The following is a 24383-nucleotide window of genomic DNA, read 5'->3' as shown; positions in this document are numbered from 1 at the left end:
CCTTTGTTTAACCAAGGTGTTTCAACACATAAGCCACTGGTCACAGGGTTTATGAACAGTTTCATGGTTCTTGTACTATTTTCTAGGAGATCACTAATGTCATTGTTGTATATAAAGTATATAGTGTAATAGTAAGAAACTTCCTAAAATTCTATATCTGATTATCTTACCTTAAGCAAGAAGAAGAGAAATGTCAGTCTGTTATGAATTGCCTTTATCATACTTTTAAAATTACCTTATTTTGAGAAGAAGTGATGGAAAGTAAAAATACATTTAGATGTTTGTATTAGATAGGTTTGGCTAAGAATGTAAGTTAGTGGTAGGTAGTTCCAAAATACCAGCTTAGTCTTATAAAAATATTTATTGTAAAATATGAATATGTTTCTTATAAGATAAAATTCTTATTCCCAGTATTTCTAAGCTCTGGGCTCAAGTCTCTGGGCTCAAGTCTCTGATCTTAAGTAGGAGTTTTCCCCACCCTGCATCTTCTGTCCTAGCTCCCTCTTTCTCTCTAGAATCCACATTTTGAAAAAAATCTCTAAATATTACTTCCTCCAGTTTTTCATTTCCCCATCTTTCCTACCTTCCCCTTTCTCTTTTCTACCAGTTCTTCCTCTGCATCCATTACTCCATTGAAATGGTGCTTATAAAAGTCATCTGGACCTTCATGTTTTGAAATCCAATGAACATTTTTAGTCTTCATTTTACTTTGTTGATCCTACGTTCCTTGCAAGGACTTGTAAATTTTGGTCAGAGTTAAAATGTAAACTCAACAAAGAAAATTATTTTAGATTATTACATTTATAAAAAGTCTTGTGAATAAGAGGAAATCCAAGAATAATAATCAGTGAAATGAAACTGGTGATATATCAGCTACCTATGTATATAGTTCCCTAAAATGCTATCTGATCATGTGAGTTAGTATAAAACAAATTGAAACAAGTAATATGAAGGTTTACTTAATCTCTCTACATCAGACTTATAAAGTATGTATTTAATATGCTGCCAAGCAATTTTAGATTGTTTCATTTCATACTTTGGAAAACTTAAAAGTCTAAAACGTTATTCAAAAATATCAAAGCTGTTAAACTGAGACCATTTAAAGATATTCACATTTTAATCATGAGTGTGATCTGGAAGTCCTATCCTGTGCTACTGCATCAACTGAGTCATAGTTATAGCTGGATTTCTTAGAAGAGAAGTCCAATACAGCGGGTAGATGGACACCAGACTTTGGAAACATCCCATATTCTGTTTGAAGAATGTTGCTTTACCTTTCTGTACTATACACCTATAGGATCCGAGGCCCTGGCTCAATTTTAGCTTGTCAATAGGAAACTGTACCAGGAGGAGCAACTTCTTCTTGAAACATTTTTTTCCTCAGTTGAATAGGGATTCTGGTCTTAGATTCAACCTTTGACCTTTATGAGGTGGCAGCTTGACCCTATAGAGTACTGCATTTAGAATACAACTGATTCTAGTTCTCTCACCTGCTGAATAATCTCAGGCAATTTATTTAACTTTTTGAAGATCTAGTTTACATTGATACTTCTGAAGATTAAAGAAATTAGAGAAAATATATATGAAGCATCTACCACAAGGAAAGTAATGACCAACCTAGATAGCATATTCAAAAGCAGAGACATTACTTTGCCAACAAAGGTTCGTCTAGTCAAGGCTATGGTTTTTCCTGTGGTCATGTATGGATGTGAGAGTTGGACTGTGAAGAAGGCTGAGCACCAAAGAATTGATGCTTTTGAACTGTGGTGTTGGAGAAGACTCTTGAGAATCCCTTGAACTGCAAGGAGATCCAGCCAGTCCATTCTAAAGGAGATCAGCCCTGGGATTTCTTTGGAAGGAATGATGCTAAAGCTGAAACTCCAGTACTTTGGCCACCTCCTGCGAAGAGTTGACTCATTGGTAAAGACTCTGATGCTGGGAGGGATTGGAGGCACGAGGAGAAGGGGGCGACAGAGGATGAGATAGCTGGATGGCATCACTGACTCGATGGACGTGAGTCTGAGTGCACTCCGGGAGTTGGTGATAGACAGGGAGGTCTGGCGTGCTGTGATTCATGGGGTCGCAAAGAGTCGGGCACAACTGAGCGACTGATCTGATCTGATCTGATCTGACCACATGATGGTCACTTGATATGTTTTGTTCAAACTCAACCAAAATTCAATCCTAGTTGTGACATTTATATATAGATTAAAAATCTGAATCAACATTTCCTTTCCTTAGTGAAATGAAAGTCATTCAGTCATGTCCGAGACTGTGATCCCATGATCACTCTTTGTGATCTAGCCTCTCAGGCTCCTCTATCCATGGAATTCTTCAGGCTGGAGTGGGTTGCCATTTCCTTCTCTAGGCAATCTTGCTGACCTAGTGATTGAACCTGGGTCTCCTGCATTGCAGGCAGATTCTTTACCATCTGAGCCACCTGTACAGTTAATCATTTACATTATTTTCTGTTCATTTTGACTGTTAAAATGGTCTGGGAAGATAATCTGTTCACAGTTTGGGTTTTAAGTATGGAAAGTTATTTGGAATATATGTTTTGGCCAGGCATAGTTATATTTGTAGTTTACTTTAGGATTGTCTTGCCAAATGGCTCAATTTGGCATTTTAAGACTTCATGTCAAAGAAGTTAACTGAATAGTACAGTTTACTGAAAGATCTTGATTAGTACAGTGTAGAAAAATAGGGAACTACCTATGCTAGTGTAGAGGTGCTTCATGTGTTCAGTTACCCATGTTCTGAATCTATGTTGACTAAGTTGAATTTAGACTCAGTTTATCAGCTAACCTCAGACCAAAGTTTTTTCCCGGCTTACTGGGCCTCCTTGTTTGGGAGAAATTTGAGGAGTGGGCCATTTTAATGCATCATTAAAAGTTTCTCAGGTTCACCTGGGACGTTGCTGCCATTCTTTGGATTTTTGAGCTTAGACTCAATTACTGATCACAACTCAGGGTGCTATTTGCTTGTCCCACATCTTTTTAAAGAGTAAAACAAGAGAGAATGGGCTTAATTTGAAACAGGAGAAACATTGATTAGACACAGCAAAGATGATGAAACACTGGGAATAGACTGTCAAGGGATAATATGAAGTCTTGTCCAATTAACATTAATAACAGCTAAATAACCAACTTTCTAAAATTGTTTGTTAGAAACCTATCTAGAATGAAAGCAGATGATCTCTTAAGACGTTTTTATCTATAGATTTTGATTCTTGAGTATTTTCACCATAGCTATAGTCTATAATAATAAAAAATAAAATAGAGTAGGAGTATTTGTAGCTTAAGGCAATTTATCTTTAAGAAAACAAAATTCTTGCACTCAAGACAAACATCATGAAATAATACTAAGAAAAATTAGATGCCATGCAAGCCTTAGGGAAATATGCCATCTGCAGCAAAGTGTTTGTCCTCCAAGTTATGCAAATGTTATTTTACACAGGTGGTAAAGTGTTTAATATACAGTATTTAAGCCCAAGCCCTCAATTAGTGAATTGAAACAGATATATGTTCATAGTACTTTCTCCATCATAGAGGACTGTGTGATTGATGATGCAGTCTCTGTGGTCTCATCAGCAAATTGTCACAAGTCTGACTAGGCCTTACATTTAACTTTGGGAGGTTGGGAATGGGGTAGTTGCAGAACGGAAAAGAGAAGCAAGGAGAGAGAAGCCTAGCTTTCTCGTCTTCCAAAGCAATCATGCAGCAATTGACAATTGTCTTTTCTCTTCCAAGCCTTGGGAATTATCAAGGGAAGAACAGAATCCTCTATACATAGAGAGCTTCTGAAAACCCAATTAGATTGTTATACCTCAGTATTCCTTCAGCTTTTTTGAAGTATTTGAGAACCTCAAATTCCTCCCCAATTAATAAATGATTTCCTCCCCTGACATTACTGGGTTGTCAGCCATCTTATACATGTTTAGTAAGCACATACTATGTTCCAAACACTAAAGCTGACGCTGAAAATTAAAGGCAACATGAAATCTCTACTGCTAAGTCGCTTCAGTCGTGTCCAACTCTGTGCGACCCCATAGACGGAAGCCCACTAGGCTCCCCTGTCCCTGGGATTCTCCAGGCAAGAACACTGGAGTGGGTTGCCATTTCCTTCTCCAATGCATGACAGCGAAAAGTGAAAGTGAAGTCGCTCAGTCGTGTCCGACTCTTAGTGACCCCATGGACTGCAGCCCACCAGGCTCCTCCGTCCATGGGATTTTCCAGGCAAGAGTACTGGAGTGCCGTGCCATTGCCTTCTCCGATGAAGTCTCTAGAATATAAAAATTTACAATCTGGATACCAGGATACTGTTGTCTAGACACGAACTGACCTTTTAGGAGCAGTACTACCACATGGCCCTATCAATAGATCCTCTGTACTAATGGCAAATTGTATCTACAGGTTGTTTGTGGGAATGTGCCTAGGTTCTCTGGTAAGACTGATGTCTGTTGTCTTTCCAGCCAGCCACAGGCTACGTGTGGTTTGATACTAACAGAGGTTTATGTCACTGAGATTTTGAATGGCAGCCTTTTACTTTTAATAACTCTTAATTTTGACCATTGGCAAATTGTGTGTATTGTAATAATCTGGAATTATTTCAAACTAGGAAAACAAGGTGCCTTCTTCATTCTAGGATAGAAACAATTATATCTAATAAGACTGGCATATTGAAAGGAAATAAACTAATGTATGCTTGCATTAACTTCTAAGACATCAATTGTTTGTTACAGTCTCCACAAAAATTATCAGGGCAAGTCTGTGTCAGATGGGAAAGGTGGGTTTATTAATAAACTTCCAGCAAGGAAAACCACTTCTGAAAATGTCATACAACATCTTGAAAAGGAAAGCTATAGAGAAATTTTCATAGGGTTAGCTTTAAAACTCAGGTTATTTCAGGAGAGGATTTCAAAGGCATGGAATGGATAGGAATTGGTAAAATGAATAAAATACTTACTTTAAATTAGCTTGCAGGTTGGTGATGGGCACAGAGCAGGGATTTTCGAGTGAGTTGTCAGAAACTTCTAAAATGTTCTTTCCAGAGTGGGTGGAGTTCATTCCTGTTTGTTTTACAGCCTTCACAAATTTTCATTTCTCAGATTTGTAAGTTTGTTGTGTATTCTCAATTCCATACAATCAAATTGGATTTTGTGAGATAAACCCAGTTGGGTTTAGTGTTTAGTCTTCTTTTGGAGTTCTTTTTTATATTGCAGAAATGTATGGTTTTTCCTAGTTAGAATTTACATGTGTGTGTATCTGTGTGTATATATACATACATGTGTATGTGTGCATGCATGCATACTAAGTCACTTCAGTCGTGTCCAACTCTTATGCAACCCTGTGGACTGTAGCCTGCCATGTTCCTCTGTCCATGGGAGTCTCTAGGCAAGAATACTGGAGTGGATTGATATGTCGTCCTCATACACACACACACACACACACACACACGTACACACGCACGTGTGTGTAGTCCCTGCCAGTATTATGCATGTTACTATATTGGTTTCTTAATTGTCAGCAGTTGGATTTAAAAAAAAGTATAATATGAAAGAAACGTTATGGTTTCTCACTTAAATAAATTTCCTTTAGTTATATCTTTTACTTTTGGGCATCGTGGCTCAGAGGGTAAAGCTTCTGCCTGCAATGCAGGAGACCTGGGTTCGATCCCTGGGTCAGGAAGATCCCCTAGAGAAGGAAACAGCAACCCACTCCAGTACTCTTGCCTGCAAAATCCCATGGAAAGAGAAGCCTGGTAGACTACAGTCCATGGGATCGCAAAGAGTCGGACACGACTGAGTGATTGCTTGCCTTGCCTTTGAAGTGATATTACACAGATAAGCCTCCTCAGTGCTTTAAACAGAGTTGAAGAGATAATTTTACTTTGAGGTCTGGTTAGAGAATGCCATAGTCAAGACTAAAGGGCAACTTTTGGGACAGTACTACTGAGAAGTAGGTAGTATGTGCATAAAAATCAACAACTCTATTATGTATGTGTGTTTTATTACGTGTATATCTGTGTATACATATCATTGGAAAGAAGTATTTTCTAACATATAAAAGGCATCTTTTTAGCAGCTAATAGCGTAACCTTAATGAGCAACTCAATTACTCTAGATCTGCTTTAATTTAGTACGAAGAATTGTATTAAATAAACCATATTACATTCTCAATTAGGGGGCTGCCACATTAAAGGAGAAAGAGAAATCTGTTTTCCATCAGTTACATTAGAACACAAAGCAGATCTATGTAGTTCTATGTTACCCTATAGTGTGTTAATCAGATACAAGGTGTGACGGAAGCCAGTGACAAAAGAGTTTTCCTGATAGTGAACAGGCTCTGATAATAGGCTGGTTAAGGCTTCATAACGTTTCAGTGGTTAAGTAGTAAACAAAATGATACAGGACTTCAAAAAGGATGGCACATTCCACCTAAAATCAAGCCATAAGTCTTTAGTGATGCTTTAGAGTTTTTGAAAACTAGTGCTTAAGATAATAATGTCACGACCTGAGAAGAGAAGAAAATAAAAGATGAGGCATGTTTACTTTTAAATACAAGACAAACTAAAGTTCCATAGCAAGGATGTTAGGGTGCACTCCTTGTGAAAAGAAGCATTTCAAAAATGAAGCAAAAGAACTATTTTTCTAGAGTATTTCCACAATAGCTTGATAAATTTGGATGACATTTCTTGGCTGTGTTTGAGCTATGACATCTGAGTTCCCAGAGTTATTTTCTGATGATGAAGAGGTAGTGGTGTAAGAGGAAAGTAGAGATTTGGGGGAGAGGGGTTAAAGGGAATTGGTTTTAATTGATACATGTTGAATTTCTTTAATTTCTGATACTATGTATTCATTTAGAATTGCTATGTAATTTTTAAAAGATGAACTCCATATATTGCTGCTGTTCTTCAGTTTGGCAGATGGATAGTTATTTCGACAGCTTTATGAAGTAATGGTATTAATCATTGATTTTTATTTAAAGAACATTAGGACTTGAATAAACATTAGATTTGATTTATAATTAAAGAGTCTGAGACCAAAAGATACTGAAATATTTTTACAAAGTTGCATACTTCTGTTAGTATCAAACCTAGAAGGAGAACCCAGGATAAGACCTGGGTTCTTATCCAATGTTCCTTGTGTTATACCATACCAGATGATTAGTATCTATAAATTTAGAATCTAAGACATAAAGAAACTATGACTTTGCCATGATTACTAAGCTAAATTCATTGAGGATAGAAACAGAAGATAGCTGAGGGTAGGGATTTCAGAATGCTGATCTGTGGGGGTACAAGTTTCAGAGTTGTGCACTATAGAACACACAGCATGACAGCTGACACTGCTAAGAGATATACCAATAATGTGAAATTTCAAATTTAACAAGAAAAATTTTGATAATAATAATTACATTTATTATAAAATTTCAGACTTCTTCTTACATCCCAGAAATTTATTCTGTGATGACAGTTTTTGATTTGAGCCTTACTTAGCTTTGAATGAAAATTGCTCAGCATTTAAAGTTATTGTAATCATTTCAACTACTGGAGGACAATAGTATTGCCTGGAACCTTTCCAACTTAAAAAAAAAAAAGTATAAACAAAAGTGTTAAAGATATGACAGAGGAATTTAATACTAAGGAACCTGTGATTAGAATGACAAGAAATACCAGAAGTCTTTTTTCCAAGTAATCCATGGTACTGTCCAGTGATTTTTAAGTGAATATACTTGTCAGAAGTAGCCATAGCCGGTGAAGCTAGATAGGTTCAGCTGTAGCTTTTCTAATATTTATAACTTGTCTACTTGTCCTTCAGAAACACCCACCAATGAACTTCTCTGTGAACAGATGTTACAGATACAGTGAATAAGCCACTGTTTTGCTCCTCAAGAGTTCATTGCCAAACAGGAGATATTTAAAGAAATAATTATGACCAAATAAGACATTATTATTCTGTTGTTGAAACAGAATTGAATTAAATTCTATTTGTTTTTTTGTAGTAAACCATTTCAGTTTTTAGGAGAAATACTTTAATGTTGCTTTTTTTTTTTTTTTGGCTAGTGAAAATGTTATCTAAACAAAAAGATATAGCAAAAGATATAATTTTAATGCTTAACCACCTGTCATTAGTGCCACATAATTATAGTCACAAAACTATTTGGAAGTTTAAGTCAGACTGCTTACGTAAATTCTAGTGATACTTAGATAAAGAATTTGTGAAATTTGAACTTTTCTAGTTTTTGCCATCAGCAGTAGCAATTGGTAATCCAAACAGAGATGTCTTTAATATATGTAATAAATTGATTTCTATTGATTATTGTATACATTATTCCAAAAAGGTAATTTTAATGTTTCTTCTAACTGAAACAAAAGCCCCCTCAAATTCTCTTCTTGTAAGATAAAATTACTGCTATCTGAGTATCAAAGAAATTCCTTCATAAACTTATAAAAAATAATTGACTATTTGTTTACAATAGGAATATGATGAAGAATGGGCCAAGAAAATTCAGAGTGAGAAGTTTCGCTGGCATAACTCTCAGTGGCTGGAGATGGTAGAAAGTCGTCAGATGGATGAGAGTGAGCAGTACTTGTATGGTGATGATCGAATTGAGCCATATATCCATGAAGGAGATATTCTCGAGAGACCTGACCTTTTCTACAGCTCAGGTAAGATGATAACCAAAACAAAAATAAATACTTTTAATGTATGCTATAGGTGTTTTTTGTCTGCCACCTTGCTCATTCCCAAGCTTTATAAGCACTTCTTTTAGTATGTAAATGGTCTTCTGCTAATGATTTTAGACATAATATCAGTACACACCAAGCAAACCTATTAACTCATCATTATTTTTTTCCAAGGTAGTCTTTGATGTGATCTCCATTAAAAAGGCTGTAACAAGGAAAATTAAAACAAGGAAAATTGCTCATAATTTATTACTTTCTAGAATGTATAACTTAAAATGACATCTTTAAGATTTACTACTGTTTGAAAATGTGGTATTTTTCTCTATTCTGTATTTATTTAAATATATAGTTTACTAATTTATGTTTTATTTTCCAGTGTATTTAATTTTAACAGTCTCATTTTGCCATGGTTTTGGTTTAGTTGGGGCTTCCCTCATAGCTCAGTTGGTAAAGAATCTGCCTGCAATGCAGGAGACCCCGGTCCAATTCCTGGGTCAAGAAGATCCACTGGAGAAAGGTTAGGCTACCCACTCCAGTGTTCTTGGACTTCCCTTGTGGCTCAGCTGGTAAAGAATCTGTCTGCAATGCAGGAGACCTGGGTTTGATCCCTGGGTTGGGAAGATCCCCTAAAGAACAGAAAGGCTACCCACTCCAGTATTCTGGCCTAGAAAATTTCATGGACTGTATAGTCCATGAGGCCACAAAGAGTCAGATGATGACTGAGTGACTTTCACTTGCTTTAGTTTTGAAATAGTAACCCTTATTTGATTCTCTGATTGGGAAGATGTAGACAGTTTATAACAATAGTTTTTTTCATTCTACACTGTGCTAGTATTTTCAAGGTAAAATTTAATTTTTACATGAATCTTACATTTATTATACCCCTGTTGATTGTGCCATCCTTCCTTTGTCCAGGGATTCTGTACTTAGAGCCTAAGTTGTTGCATATTCTGCCTTCTAATGTGTTGTACTATTGCCAATATTAATTACTTTATTGAACTCATTTAGTTGAAGAGATGAAGGAAAGATTTCTAAGATCTGTAGTAGGTTGGAAATAAAAGGCATTGAAAGTAATTGTATCTGAATAAATGGCTCCCTTTTTTTTCCTACTATGTAGTCATTCATATGTTTTCATAATTGTATGCTCTGCATATTGCCCATAAGGCTGAATTATTTTTATATTTGATTTAAGGTACTTCAGTCCTGGAAAGTTGGTACTTTACTTTCAAAATTAAATAGATTTCTTCCTAACTGAACTTAACAGTAGTTATGAAATCTGCTTTGTGTTTCAGCCCAGATGGAGTAGATCATTAATTTCAACTAACCAGAATTTCTTAGTTCAGTAATGGCAAGCAGCTGTTCCTTACCTAGTGAGATCGTCATGAAGTAAAATAATGTAAAATATATGTGATATGAATTTTTTGATAATAGAAATCAGAATTTCTTAGAATCATGTTTCTTGCTTTGAAAATTGATAGCTACTTTTCAGTGTGAATCAATGAGCAGTTTCCAAAAACGAATAAAGCTTTTAACCACCTCAGTATTTAACTTTGTTGTTTCAATACATTAGCTTCTGAACAGATTTCTAAAAAATTATTCCTTTTTTCCAAAATCAATTCATTTAAATTAACCTCTTAAAATGAAAATCATAACATTTTTCTGTGAGATACAATTGAAATCTACAGTTTAAGCTTTGTGAGAAATCTAAATTGTACATCTTTTTATATATCTAAATTTAGAAACAGCCACAGCTAATGGAAAAATAAATTGAAGCATTTGAGGAGTGAAATGTTATCATTGGATAACCTCGTGGTGGTTGTTTTTTTACACCTGTAGCCTGAATATGGTAGACACTTGACAGCAAGGATTACATTGATATAGTTCTCATATCAAGGCATCTGTACTCTTTATCTACTTTATTTTTCATAAATAGTTCATCAACTAAAAGAATCTCTGTGGTATTCTTGATATGTGTCATGGAAACCCAGATAGTGGTAGTTTCTTATCTTTTATTATGTACAATTGTATCTTCAGAAACATCAGAAATTTGTAATACTAAAGATTTATTTAGATGCTTGAGCCATCTTATTTGTCTCTGAGTTTCCGTGAAACTTAGGGCTGCTTCTGATAAAGGCAACTTTAGTAGTTTTTCAACCACAGAAGTTAAGCTAAATGGCCAGTAATACCCTGGGCTTATCTTTTATTAAAAAATGAAATAGTATTTGCTACTTCCTAGTCAATAATCTCAGATGCAGATGACACCACCCTTATGACAGAAAGTGAAGAGGAACTAAAGAGCCTCTTGATGAAGGTGAAAGAGCAGAGTGAAAAAGCTGGCTTAATACTCAACATTCAGAAAACAAAGATCATGGCATCTGGTCCCATCACTTCATGGCAAATAGAAGGGGAAACAATGGAAACAGTGACAGACTTTATTTTCCTGGGCTCCAAAATCACTGCAGATGGTGACTACAAGCCATGAAATTAAGACTCTTGCTCCTTGGGGAAAAAAAGCTATGACAAACCTAGACAGCATATTAAAAAGCAGAGATATTACTTTGCGAAAAAGGTCCATCTAGTCAAAGCTATGGTTTTCCCAGTAGTCATGTATGGATGTGAGAGTTGGACCATAAAGAAGGCTGAGCACTGAAGAATTGATGCTTTTGAACTGTGGCGTTGGAGAAGACTCTTGAGAGTCGCTTGGACTGTATGGAGATCCAACCAGTCAATCCTAAAGGAAATCAATCCCGAATATTCATTAGAAGGACTGATGCTGAAGCTGAAGCTCCAATACTGATGCGAAGAGCTAACTCATTAAAGAACACCCTGATGCTGGGAAAGATTAAAGGCAGGAGGAGACGGGGATGACAGAGGATGAGATGATTAGATGGTATCACCAACTCAATGGACATGAGTTTGAGCAAGCTCTGGGAGATGGTGAAGGACAGGGAAGCCTGGCGTGCTGCAGTCAATGGGGTCGCAAAAGTCAGACATGACTGAGCAACTGAACAACAATTTCCTGGTCATTAGTATTGCCTTCTGTATTTTCCAACAGTTAAATATGTGAAAACGTATGTTTCTTTCTTGCCATTTTTTTAAAAATGAATCTTTGTTTTGTTATAGGAAATAGGAATATATTTAACATCTTTATAATTACATTATTTTTTTTTAGTCTAAATTAATTGTGGTTGTAGTTACTAATTCCCTTCTATTATGAAATTGCTGCTGTTTGCTTTAATACTTTTACCCACAGAGGAAGTATAATCTGTAAAGCTGTATTGCTATTCTCATTGTTGTTCAGTCACTAAGTCATGTCCAACTCTTAGCGACTCCATGGACTATGGACTTTGATTCCTTGTTGCTATCTTTGAACCAGTGAGGTAAAGTAGAAGCCTGAGAAGGACACTCCTGAATTTATTTGAATACATGATTTCAGTCAACAATGCATAATTCTTTTCCAGTATTTCTATAAAAGAATTATTAATTTCGGATACAGAATACTGAGAAACAGATAGTTCCAAAGAAGTTAAACTGCTTGTATTGAAGATTTAAGATATAATTTAACTTCTATACTTCATTCTAATGAAGAATGATTACTCATACATTCAGTTCAGTTCAGTTCAATTGCTCAGTCGTGTCCGACTCTTTGCGACCCCATGAATTGCAGCACGCCAGGCTTCCCTGTCCATCACCAACTCCCGGAGTTCACTCAAAACTCATGTCCATTGAGTTGATGATGCCATCCAGCCATCTCATCCTTTGTCATATCCTTTTCCTCCTGCCCCCAATCCCTCCCAGCATCAGAGTCTTTTCCAATGAGACATGAGAGTTACCTAAATTTTGTCAAGTCATTAAAGGACAGTGTACAAGGTGTAGTTTATTGAATGAATTGCAGTGTCTTAAAATTATTAGAAATTAAGTTCAGAAGTATAAATTTACCCTTTTTTATTCACATAGTATCAGGCTTATTTTATTACTAAACTGTATTCTAGGCCTATAAAATTTATTAAACTAGGTATATTCTGGGTTTAAAAATTTCTGGCTGAATCTTTAAACTCAAGTTTTTTGTTTTTTTTCAGTATCATCTCTGTTTGATAAAATCCCTGTTTGTAGCTTCCTGTATTCCATTTATCCTTTTTACTCATTTTTCCCTTTGACGACAATGAGAACTTTGAATCAAAATGAAGATGTTGAGAATTTAACAGTAGTTTTTCATTTAATTTCTTCCTCATCTGGTTCACCTCACTAGATCATGTTTCATGTAATATAAACTTGTAAAGTATAATTCAGGTATTTTTATTTGGTTGTATTTTTATCTGAGTGTTATATTTCTGAGTGTTAGAATCTTTTATTCTCTGGCATGCTGAATATCTTTGTATTCATTTTCAACGTGTGGTATACATTTTATTTTGACATTTTACTTTGCTTTGTTCCTCTAAAATTGGCAGATTTCATAAAACCTGATCTGTAATTATTTGGTTTTAATTTAACAGAGAAACCTGTTGATTTTTGCAGTGTTAACCTTGTTAATTTTAGCCAGACCTTAACAGAGTCTTAGATGGATAGAAAATAATTTTTTTAGCTGCTTAACTTTCAATCTGTGGTGTCTTGGCATTCCCATAATTTTGTTTTTGTAACTTTTTTGTGTTTAGCTGGTCTTTTGGTTTATAGAATTTTCAGCTTTTAGAGGGCACAGAAACTAGACTAAATATTACACACTTTTAAGCTTCCTCTTAAGTATTTTAAATTTCCTAAAGTAATAAGGTAAATACCAAAGGTATGATTAACAATTCAACAACTAAATACCAATACAAGTCTTTAATATATGGTATACAGCAAATAGTGACAGTCACTCAGTCATGTCTGACTCTTTGTGACCCCATGGACTATACAGTCCATGGAATTCTCCAGGCCAGAATACTGGAGTGGGTAGCCTTTCCCTTCTCCAGGGGATCTCTCAACCCAGGGATCGAACCCAGGTCTCCCACATTGCAGGTGGATTGTTTACCAGCTCAGCCCCAAGGGAAGCCTATATATCCATATAGCAAATGGATAGTGTTATGGAAATACAAATTATTTTTACTTATTCATTTGCAAGCTCTATTAATTTGACCATATACTTGATTTTTAACACCCTTACTCTTAAACAGATTTTATCATTAATTCCAAACTGTCTATTGATACTCAAATCAGTTACACCTCTTCCTCCCTCCCTTCCCAACTGGGACCTTCTAACCTCTGCAGAACACAGTAATCCATCTATAGCTTTTTCACCTCCAGCACTCATTTGACACATAAATTCCTTCCTATTATATAATCATTTATTAATAAAATATATTATTTGATTGCATTGTAAGTGTCTGTTTTATATTTCACTTAACATAAAACTCCTGAAAACAGAAATTGTGTATTTTAATTTTTTCCACAGGACCTAGCAAAGTATTATTGCATGTGGTAAGTGTAAAATGATCATCTCATTACTAAATAGCTTGCTTACTGTGTGCCAAATTTATAAACAATGTTGTGGATACAACCTAGCCAACATTTACCTAGAGGTCACTTGCCAACTTGGAATACTTTAAACTTTAGAAAGTCTCGGAGCTTTTCAAGTAGTAATTACAAGAGCCATATAGGACAGCCCTGAAGCCATTACTGAGATCCTTTTTCCTCAGATTCTTCTTATTCTTATACATAATTCTATCAAAAATAGGTTATCTGAATTCTTAGATTGGAGCAAATGGGAAAGCAGTATCTAAAATCAGCAAGAAGTAATAATAAATTCTTAGGTTTAGGAAAAGGAGCACTTTATAAGCAAAGAAATAAGTACTAAAAAGCATGGTAGTGTAACCATTTAGTATAGATAGTCCAATATATCTCATAACCTAGGGCATTACTATATTATGGTTGATGTTTATAATGAAGATTGAGTTATCAAGAAATTTTTAAATTATATTCAGTATACTTTGTAAAAACACAGTAAATGTAAAATGTATTTACATTACAAAATTATATTACACACACACCAAAGTGTGTGTGTCTGTGTGAAGCATTGCTTATATAAAAATTAACTTATTTGAAATATATAATTCCCTATTCATGCTACACAAATGAAGCTGCCCGCATATAGAATGTGGAATATATTAGAGGGTTGCTCTATACCAAAACCATGCTATTTACTGTCTGTTCTATTTCCTTACTCATTCTCTTTCTTAGCCTGAAAGGCTTATTGTTCCTCTCTATCCTTTCTCACCCCCTATCTTTTGTTGTCTTTCCACAAAACTATAAGCTCCTTGAAGGTAGAGATCGTGTCTTATTCATCTGTGTAATAAAATAGTACTGCAACATAGGTAGGTTTAGTAGGTTTAGTCGCTCAATCGTGTCTGACTGTTTGCAACCCCATGGACTGTGGCTTGCCACGCTCCTCTGTCCATGGAATTTCTAGGCAAGAATACTGGGGTGGATTGCCATTTCTTTCTCCAGGGGATCTTCCCTATCCAAGATTGAACCTGATGTCCTGCATTGCAGGCAGACTCTTCACTGACTGAGCCACCAGGGAAGCCACTGCAACACAGTAGATGCTTAATAAATGTGCAGAACACTTAAGTATGTATGCTATTCATTCACACTCTCAGAGAGAATGGAACATCATGCTAACATTTTTCTTCTGGATTAAATATACAGGTTATTTTCTATTGTGTTACTTAATAGAATAGTTTCCTTTTTATTCCCTACAAAGATGTTTCATTAGTTACTATTTTCTTTCTAGATGGATTAGTTGCCTCTGAAGGAGCCATGAGTCCAGATTTCTTCAATGATTATCACCTTCAAAATGGAGATGTAGTTGGGCAGCATTCATTTGCTGGCAGGTAAATAGACTTCCAAGAAAAATCTAGTATATGGTGTTTCCCTTGATTTTAAAAAGCTAAAATTCTCTCATCACTTCCCGTTTTTCTTTTTCCATTAAAGAGTAAAACAAATCCTGAATATTTTCAAGAACATGCTTGTTTGATTTTAAATTAACTTACAAAGTCACATTTTTCCATGTAAAAAATGAAGATATCACAGTTCTAAGAAAAAAATATATATATATTTCCTCAGTTTGGAAAATATAAGCTGTCTGTTGAAATAGGCAGTGCTTTTGACAAATTAATGATGCAGGTTATTTCATGTTTTCCAAATCCTATAAAATAAGAACACAATACATGTATTTTAACAATTATTCAGACACCATTGTTTTTAAAAAGTTGATGCTCTGATTAAATTAAGGACTTTTCCTCCTTGCATGGCATTCAAATAAAATATTTAAGGAAAAAACCTGGCATGCCAGCTCTGTTGTACAATTATAATAAAGTTTCCCCCAACAGATATTCTGCTTCATTACTGGTCTCATAGATTTTTAAAATCTTGCCAGAAACTGTAAATAATAGTTTTCCCTTCATATCATTACTAAGGTATAATACTTTAACTTAGGATGATATTGCAATTTCACATTAAAATGGTCCAAAGAATAGGTGTAGTCTTTTTACCCTTAAGACTATTTTTTTCTTTAAATTATTGATTTAATTTTCTCTTCTAAAATTACATATTTTATTAACATAAATATTTCTGTTTGGAGAATAAGAATACAGTGTGTGTTTAAGAATACAGTTGCATGTTCACCTGAAACTATCACAACATTGTTAATTGGCTATACCCCAATGCAAAATGTTTTTGGTGTTAAAAAAAAGTTAAAAAATTAAATTAAAAATAATTCTTTTAAATACAGTTATGACCAGTGTGTTATAACTCTTGAATCATCACTTTAGATTAACCATTTTAATTCAGTAGTAAAATTCTTAAAATAGCAGTTACTCTTACTGCATGTAATTCACAATGATATGTTCTGTTTTAGTCTATTCTATTTTTGAAATGCAGATTGTGACCCACTGTATTGGTTTCACAATTCACTGATGGTCATGACAAAATTTAAAAGCATAGTGGAAAATACAGGAGTATTTTATGAAATGCAGTATCCTTATGGGTAGTTCAGTAGCCATTAGTGAACTTTAAGTAAATAATAGTACTTTAGAAATTGTTTCATCGGTGCACTGGATTGTCATGGTAAGAAACTACTTGCCTTAGGGAAAAAAAATTAAACATGATTAAATACCAGAAAGCATATGGCTTTTGACTACTTCTGATATCTCTGTATTAGTTATAATTAGAGATTCTATTTAATTATTATAACTAGTATGTTCCATTTTATGACAGTTCACTGTACAAATGTTTTCTGAAACATAATTCGAAAAGGAAGAAATTATTTTGCTATATAGTCTCAGTGTTTATATTGAAGATTTTTGCTGATAGCATTTAAGATTAATTTTTCTGCCATTTATGTTTCACTATGGACAAAACATTGCTTTTGTGTCTCCTGCATATACTTCCAGCTTAAAAAAAGCAAACTAACCATGCATTACTTATTTGAGAAAGACCTAATGTTTTGTATAGTTATGTGATTTTTAAGAACCTGATTGTATGTTTTGAGAGATGGCTATACTCACTGACTAAGTTTTGTACTGTGTCCAAAGATTTCAGAATTTCATTCCTCAGTTCTGTTAACAAGTTTCTTTTTATAAAAAGACTTTGGGAAAATTCTCTTACTTTTGCACCTTTAGTTCTTTTTCAACATTAAAAAAACATAAGTAGCTTCTTTCACATCATAAAAGACACATGACAGTAACATTGGCTTAAAGGATTAGTTAATAAAACTTCATGTGGACTATATATTTTTTCAAATTAAAAAAAAATGGTATACTTATTTATTTTAATCATTTCCAATTGAGATTTCCCTTTAAAAAGAACTTCCCCTGAGAAAGTTAAGTCTTTCATCTCTTGTCTTTTTTAATTTTTCAGGCCATAAATATAGTAACTATATCATTTTCTCTTTGAATTTCCAGAAGAAATAATTTACAGTGAATTTCCTTAGTTTTTTTGTAGGTAACAGATCAAATAAAAGGAGACTCTAAATTTTATCAACAGAGATACAAAGAAAGCTTATAATATAGCCAAAAACTCATAGTTATTCTTTGCTACATTTTTTTATTGATCTTCTGTAGACTCATTTACTGTGTTATGCAATTATTTTTGGTTGGTTAGGATTGTCTTCTAATGGAATTCCTATGTTGTTCTTTGTAGTAACTATGGATTCAGTCTGACTTAGTTTTTTAATTCTACAAATATTTTATTTTAAATTGCTCCACAATTATTCACATATTTTGGCATGATAATTTAGATGCATAATGTCCCAGATGTGAAATTTTAAACTAATGGCTACCTTTAGGTTTCTGAGATCTAATAGGTAAATATAAAACCTATTAGATCAAGTATGATTGACTTAAAATAATATTTTTGAAATATTTCATTTTAATTGATTTTAAGCAAAGTGGGATTTAAAAAAAAATGTAAACAGATGTTGAACTCTTATTCTTCATCTCTACTGTTAAAATGAGAATAAACAGACTTAATGAACAACATGAAGAATTTGGGTTAATTATGAAAGAAAAATATCTTGATTAAATTTTAAGTACTGAAAAAGCTGATTTTAAGAACAGGAGATGTTATCTATTTTGAGAGGTTCTTTTTCCTTTAAATGAGGAAAATTGTCCACATGACTTAAAAATTCATTCCCTGTTCATCATATGTCTTTGATTAACAAGCAATGTCAAGTTAATTGGAATAGTAATAATTTTTAAAATAATATATAAAATGTGAATGTTTATAATTACAAATGTTTTTAATGATTTGAGAACATGAAAGAGTATGACAGTGCCAAGTGGCATGCTGTTCAGCCAGTACTTGTGACTTTTCAGTCTTTGTGGGTTTTTAACATGTCAGTTTTAGTGGGTTCGGGTGAAGTATATGATCCCAAATTTCTGCAAGGTAAAGAATAAATTTCTAATTTGTATAAGAGTTTTTTTTTAATTGTTCAGAAAAAAATTATTTCTTTCTAAAATGACCACATTTCATAATGTGATAAATCTGTTAAAATGGGGAAACTGAGTCAAATTTAGAGACTGATTTAAACAGTTCAAATTGTATGTTTCTTAAAATCCAAGTCAGGGTGCCCTTCTTAATATGAATGTCTACATTTGTGTAATATAGCAAGGCAGTTTAATTGGAAACCAGTGAAAATTGTTAAGCTCATCCATCCTATTCTACAAGAGGGACCTGGTGTTTGATAAAATACATACTGGCAGTTAGCGAATCCCGAGTTTTAGACATGTGTCACTATCAGTTTGAACCTCTTGCCACCAGAATTTCCCAACATTTAGGGGGTAATGCAAAATATATTAGGGCTCCAAGGCATTAGCTATTGGGTTGCCATTCTCAGAAGGTCAGATGTAAATCTTGTGCTCCCAAAACCTGAACTGGTATTAGAAAGTAAATTGGAACTTGCTATTGAAGCTAATTAAAAATAATAGGAGTAAGACTGGCTTTTTTCCCCCTTATATACAATGTATCTGTACCATATTTTTGAACCTTTTTTTTTTATTATAACTCTTACTTTTCAAGACTAACAAGAACCTCATGTTGAGAATTTTTAAACTGTTTCCAGCTTTTACAAATCAGTTTTTGTTGCAGTAAAAATGGTCCATTTTTCTTTTATAGGAATCCAATTTTCATAAACTGGAAAAAAATTCCAGGGACTGCTTGGATTTCCTTGGGGCTTTGAAAAATATTTTTCAGAGGGCCTGGAGTTCTTCTTTGTGGTTGGCACAATGATGTCACTTAACTGATGGTTTCACTAAAGTCAGAGATGAACTAGATGTGTGAATTATCTGAGCCATCTGATTCTCACACTTTCATTTTCTCTGTGTGTGCCTGCTTCTTTTTTCCTCTTTCTTAAAATACTTGGCCATTAACTTTTCTGTTCATTATATATATGTTTCACATATATATATTTTATTCTGTTTTCTCATTTATTTTCTTTAAAACATTAAATCATTGTTGAAATGTTAGTCATTTGCACAATTTTAAATGTTGTACAATTTTTAAAAGTACTAAATAGGACTAACACATTATTTTCTTTCTATGTAAGTAGTAATCTTTTATCAAAATTTGTAAATGTATAATTTTTCCTTCCTATGAAACTCTATGTAAAATTTTGACTTATTCTTTAGCTATAAGGTCACCTTCATTATACTCAACTATTTAACTCAGTTATTTCACTTGAGAAAAGCAACCTTAAAATTCAGTATTCCCTGTCTAAAAGGCATTGTGTAGTATTAATATTTACTGCCCTTTGTATTCGGAGAAGGTGATGGTACCCCACTCCAGTACTCTTGCCTGGAAAATCCCATGGACGGAGGAGCCGGGTAGGCTGCAGTCCATGGGGTTGTGAAGAGTCAGACACGACTGAGCGACTTCACTTTCACTTTTCACTTTCATGCATTGGAGAAGGAAATGGCAACCCACTCCAGTGTTCTTGCCTGGAGAATCCCAAGGACGGGGAGCCTGGTGGGCTGCCGTCTATAGGGTCGCATGAAGTCGGACACGACTGAAGCGACTTAGCAGCAGCAGCCCTTTGTATTATTCCTTGAATTACATAATAGGATATTATGTTAAAGCAGTTATACAAAAGATAAATCAAATTATTATCTATATTACAGCCCTTAATTTGGCAATTGAGAAATTATCATATATTGAGATAAAATTAAATATGCTTATAAAATCCCTTATTTGATAAGTCCTCTACAAAGTTTTAATTGATAAACCAAACTCTTCCATTTGTTCTCCTAGTATAAGTTTTAGTGACCTTCATTACTGTGGCAGTAGTATAGAAATTATATTGAAGGATCAAAAGAAATGAAAAGAACCTCATAGAAATATTTTCTTTGATAGATATTGAGACCAGCCATTTGCTCCGCAGCATTTTAAGAACTAAATAAATTATTATGAAATACTTATTAGAACTTTTAAAGATAGTCATTAAAATCACTGCTTTATTAAGTATGTAACTTTTTTGTTCCTAATTTCTTTCCCTATAACTGTTTCTCAGAGGAGAACATGCTTCATGAAGTCTTTAAAAAAACTTCTAACTTTAGTAATTTTTCCAGTCATGGTGAATACAAATAAAGCAGCCAGTCTCCATTTTCACCTATCAGTTGCAAAATAATTTTTAATGCTAATATCCACACATGGGAGCAAAGAGGTTCTGTGATACACCTCTTGTGGGCATTTAAATGGACAAAACCTCAGTGAACTATATTTGGTAACAGAAAACAGAAGCCTAAAATTCCCTAACTCTGTAATTTCTTTTCTAAGAATTTATCCTCAGGAAATAATCAGAGATAAAGACTGAGTAAATAATTGTGTGTCACAGAAAATAGATTCATTGAGTGTAGTGAGATCCACTTACCTAATTGTGGAATAAATGTTATTATTGTGAAGTTTTCTAATACTTGATCTTAGCTGTATTGAAGTTGGGATATTTGCAAGAATTGCTTTTCAGCTTAAATGGAATTTTGTTAAATCATGATTAAAACATATACAACAGAATCTAAACCATGGTCTTGGGTAATAAGACAATATCCTGTTTACTTTTAAAAGTTACTCCTTTTCAGGGTGTATGATTTGATCTAAACATATCCAAACTTGTGCAAATTTTTATTATAATTATATTCAGTTGTCCAAATGACATTATTTTAGCATATATAAACATGTTATTTCAGGCTCAGTAATAATTGCTATAGCGAAGTATAACCAGTAGAAATAATTTTAAGTTCTTCCCATCTTTATTAACCAATCAGAAATGCATGGTAAAATTTCTTGAAGTGAATAAAACTATTTATAGGAAATAATACTCTGTGATAAGTAAAATTCCATCTAAGGTAATGAAATGGTTTAATTAGTGGATAGTGAAAACAGGAGACCAAGAGTGGCAATAGCTATGTGACAGTTCTGATGAGAGAAGCAAACCAGTGCAAACAAATGTTTTCTTAAGCATGAGACTCTTGCTCTAACACAGTCCTTACATTAAATCGCATTACATTTTATTCTCTCTAAATACTGTCAACAATTATGCCAGTTATTTATTTTTTTTAATCTCAGAAGATGGAATGTCTTAGGAGCCTTCTAAGAGTTTCAAAGAATAAAATTTAAGGCACTTTTTTTGTCTAAATCTTATTATACAAATACTTATAACTTGCATGTAGCTAACATTTGGGCTTCCCTGGAGGCTCAGTGGTAGGAACTCACCTCAATCCCTGGGTCAGGAGGCTCCCCTGGAGACAGAAATGGCAACTCCAGTATTCTTGTCTAAGAAATCCCATGGACAGAGAAGCCTGGTGGGCTACGGTCCATGAGGTTGCAAAAAGAGTTGGATACGACTTAGCAACTAAACTAAACAACAACAAAAAAGCTAACATTTATTTCATCATGTTTGATCATCAACAGTGTGTAAGGTATATAGGGCAAAGTAGTATTGACCCTGTTTTAACAAATGTAGAAATTAAGGCTCAGAGATTCTTAGTATTACACCATTACTGCCTCCAAATGGCAAGCAGATATGTTAGTGTAACAGTGAACTATGCTTTAGAAAGTTTAGAGTAAATGTTATTAAAATTCAGAGTAAGATATGTAGATTTTGTTGTACAATACAGTATATTGTTTACTTATTTTGCATTAATACACTGTATATGATTTACTGAAAATTGGTGTTTAGATTTCTTGGAGACAAATTGCTAAAATTTATTAACACATCAAGTAACTAGTTCACTACCATTAAACTGTGTTAAGTAGTTCATTAAGTTCTCTACAGATTAATCCAGTTGAACAAAAAATGAGGATGAAATGAGTGGGATAATCTCAGTCTACAAGGATTATTGTCTCCAGCAAATCTTTTATTTAGCTAATTAACCAATGTAAATGTTTATATACATGATGCTATTGTATTATGCCTATAAGTGAATCCTTATATATTAGTCTTAGTTGACTTCTTTGTTAAGCCTTTTTAATAGAGAAAACTTTTTAACCTTAAAAAAGGCAAAGGAATTCAATTCAGTTCTACTGCTTGGATACTAATGATTTGCATTTCCCAAGGAAAATTGAATTACGTTTTATTAGTAAATTGGGCCTATAACTTTTAAGGCCAGATTTTATTAGATTATCACACATCAGCATTAGCAAATTGTAAACTTTACTGAAATATAGAAATTCAAGCCAAAAATCAAGACTTAAAATACTGGAAACCTGGGAAGATATTTTATCCTAGAAAATTTATACTGACTTGAAAAAAATATTTTAAGTGATTTGCTTTCCTTTGGAAATTTAGAAGCAAGAGAAGTTGGCTGCAGAACTGCTCTCATCAAATTCTTGTTAATTTTCAGTCTGGTGATCTGAGCTTGGGTTTTGGAGGCAGGCATGTTAGCTGTGTGTAAAATCCAAAGATCCTCCCAAAGAAAACCAAATTTGCTGTCTCTTTATTGGGACTTTCATTTAGGAGAAGAATTTCAGTATAATTGAGTCTATAAATTTAATAAGTAATCTGAATATGACTAGATCCTATAAAAATGTTAACACATCAATTACCGTGTAGTTTTGTACCAGAAGAAATGACACGGGAGTTCATCCAGTCATGACTAGGAACTTAATTATATCACCACCATTTAAGTGTGATTATCCAGTGTTAAAGTTCATTCATTTTAATATGTATTAATAGCATTTTTGTTGGCTGTACAGATATACAGAAATGAGTTATAAATTTAAAAAGAAAGGATAAAGCCCTTAAGCATGGATGACTGCTTTTATGATAAATTTGACCAATAAAATGCTCTTATTTTTTTTTTAAATGAATTTTTTTAAGAGAATAGGATACACATTACAAAGACTTGCTTATTTATAATCTAATGAGAATTTTTAAATTATAAGCAATTTGGTTGATAAGCACTACCACCCCTCCAGAAAAATAAAAGAGAAAGGAAAATAGAGCATGTCATCTTTTATTTCCCTTAAGTCTGAATCCAGTGAATCTGAGCTTACTCCTAAACTTAGGGGTCGGTTTGTCTAGCCTGTCTGTGTTTTGATTGATTTAACAACGTGATTTAAAGTATTTACGATTAATTGTTTTGAAAGCCCCTGTATTAGAAACGTGAACCAAATTTTTTTTCTTAAATAATTTTTTAAAATAGATGAAACTTAGAGCCTATAGGTTTTTTAGTGTAAAGTTAATTAATTCCCATATTCTCCATATTGCCCGTAGACCTTCCAGATGTGCTATTACAAATAGCTCACCCCTCAGATATGAGCCATATGGGTTCTGTAAACTGATTTGCACTTATTTTGAATAGGGATTGTACAGATTACAGATGAATTATTAAAGTAAATGTATATTGCCAAATAAATCTAATGGCAAAATATTAAACTGTAGTAAATGAGAAAGGAATGTGCAAATGAAGACTTGCCTGTTTTAATAAGTTTAGTGGTTACGTTCTCAGTTTCAACCAAAAGAAAAGAGTTTCTTTTTTTGTTTATTTGTTATTGTGTGTGTGTGTGTTTTAAAGTCTATAAAACTGCTTACAGAAGTATCTAAGACAAAAACAAGGAAATAAAATGTTCTAAACTCAACCGGTCCAAACCACTTGAGCTGCTATGACAGCTCATAAAACTGAGAGTAGTTTTTAACTGGGCTCTGTTTTACATTGCCAAAGTGAATTTTC

At 33.7% G+C, this 24383-nt stretch overlaps 1 protein-coding gene across 3 annotated transcripts in view; it reads left to right on the top strand.

Annotated features, from left to right (window-relative positions):
- KIFAP3 (kinesin associated protein 3) overlaps nucleotides 1–24383 on the top strand; it is a 157465-nt gene that overhangs the window by 113181 nt on the left and 19901 nt on the right. For all 3 annotated transcript variants that reach the window (XM_061382571.1, XM_061382572.1, XM_061382574.1), the window contains 2 exons: nucleotides 8481–8670; nucleotides 15455–15554. In XM_061382571.1, the coding sequence (XP_061238555.1) occupies nucleotides 8481–8670; nucleotides 15455–15554 (290 nt within the window). The remainder of the gene's footprint in view (nucleotides 1–8480; nucleotides 8671–15454; nucleotides 15555–24383) is intronic.

This window comes from Bos javanicus, chromosome 16, assembly GCF_032452875.1.
Source record: "Bos javanicus breed banteng chromosome 16, ARS-OSU_banteng_1.0, whole genome shotgun sequence".
NCBI classification, from domain to species: domain Eukaryota; kingdom Metazoa; phylum Chordata; class Mammalia; order Artiodactyla; family Bovidae; genus Bos; species Bos javanicus.
Note: the sequence above shows the minus strand (reverse complement) of the source record. Positions and strands in the feature narration are given on the sequence as shown.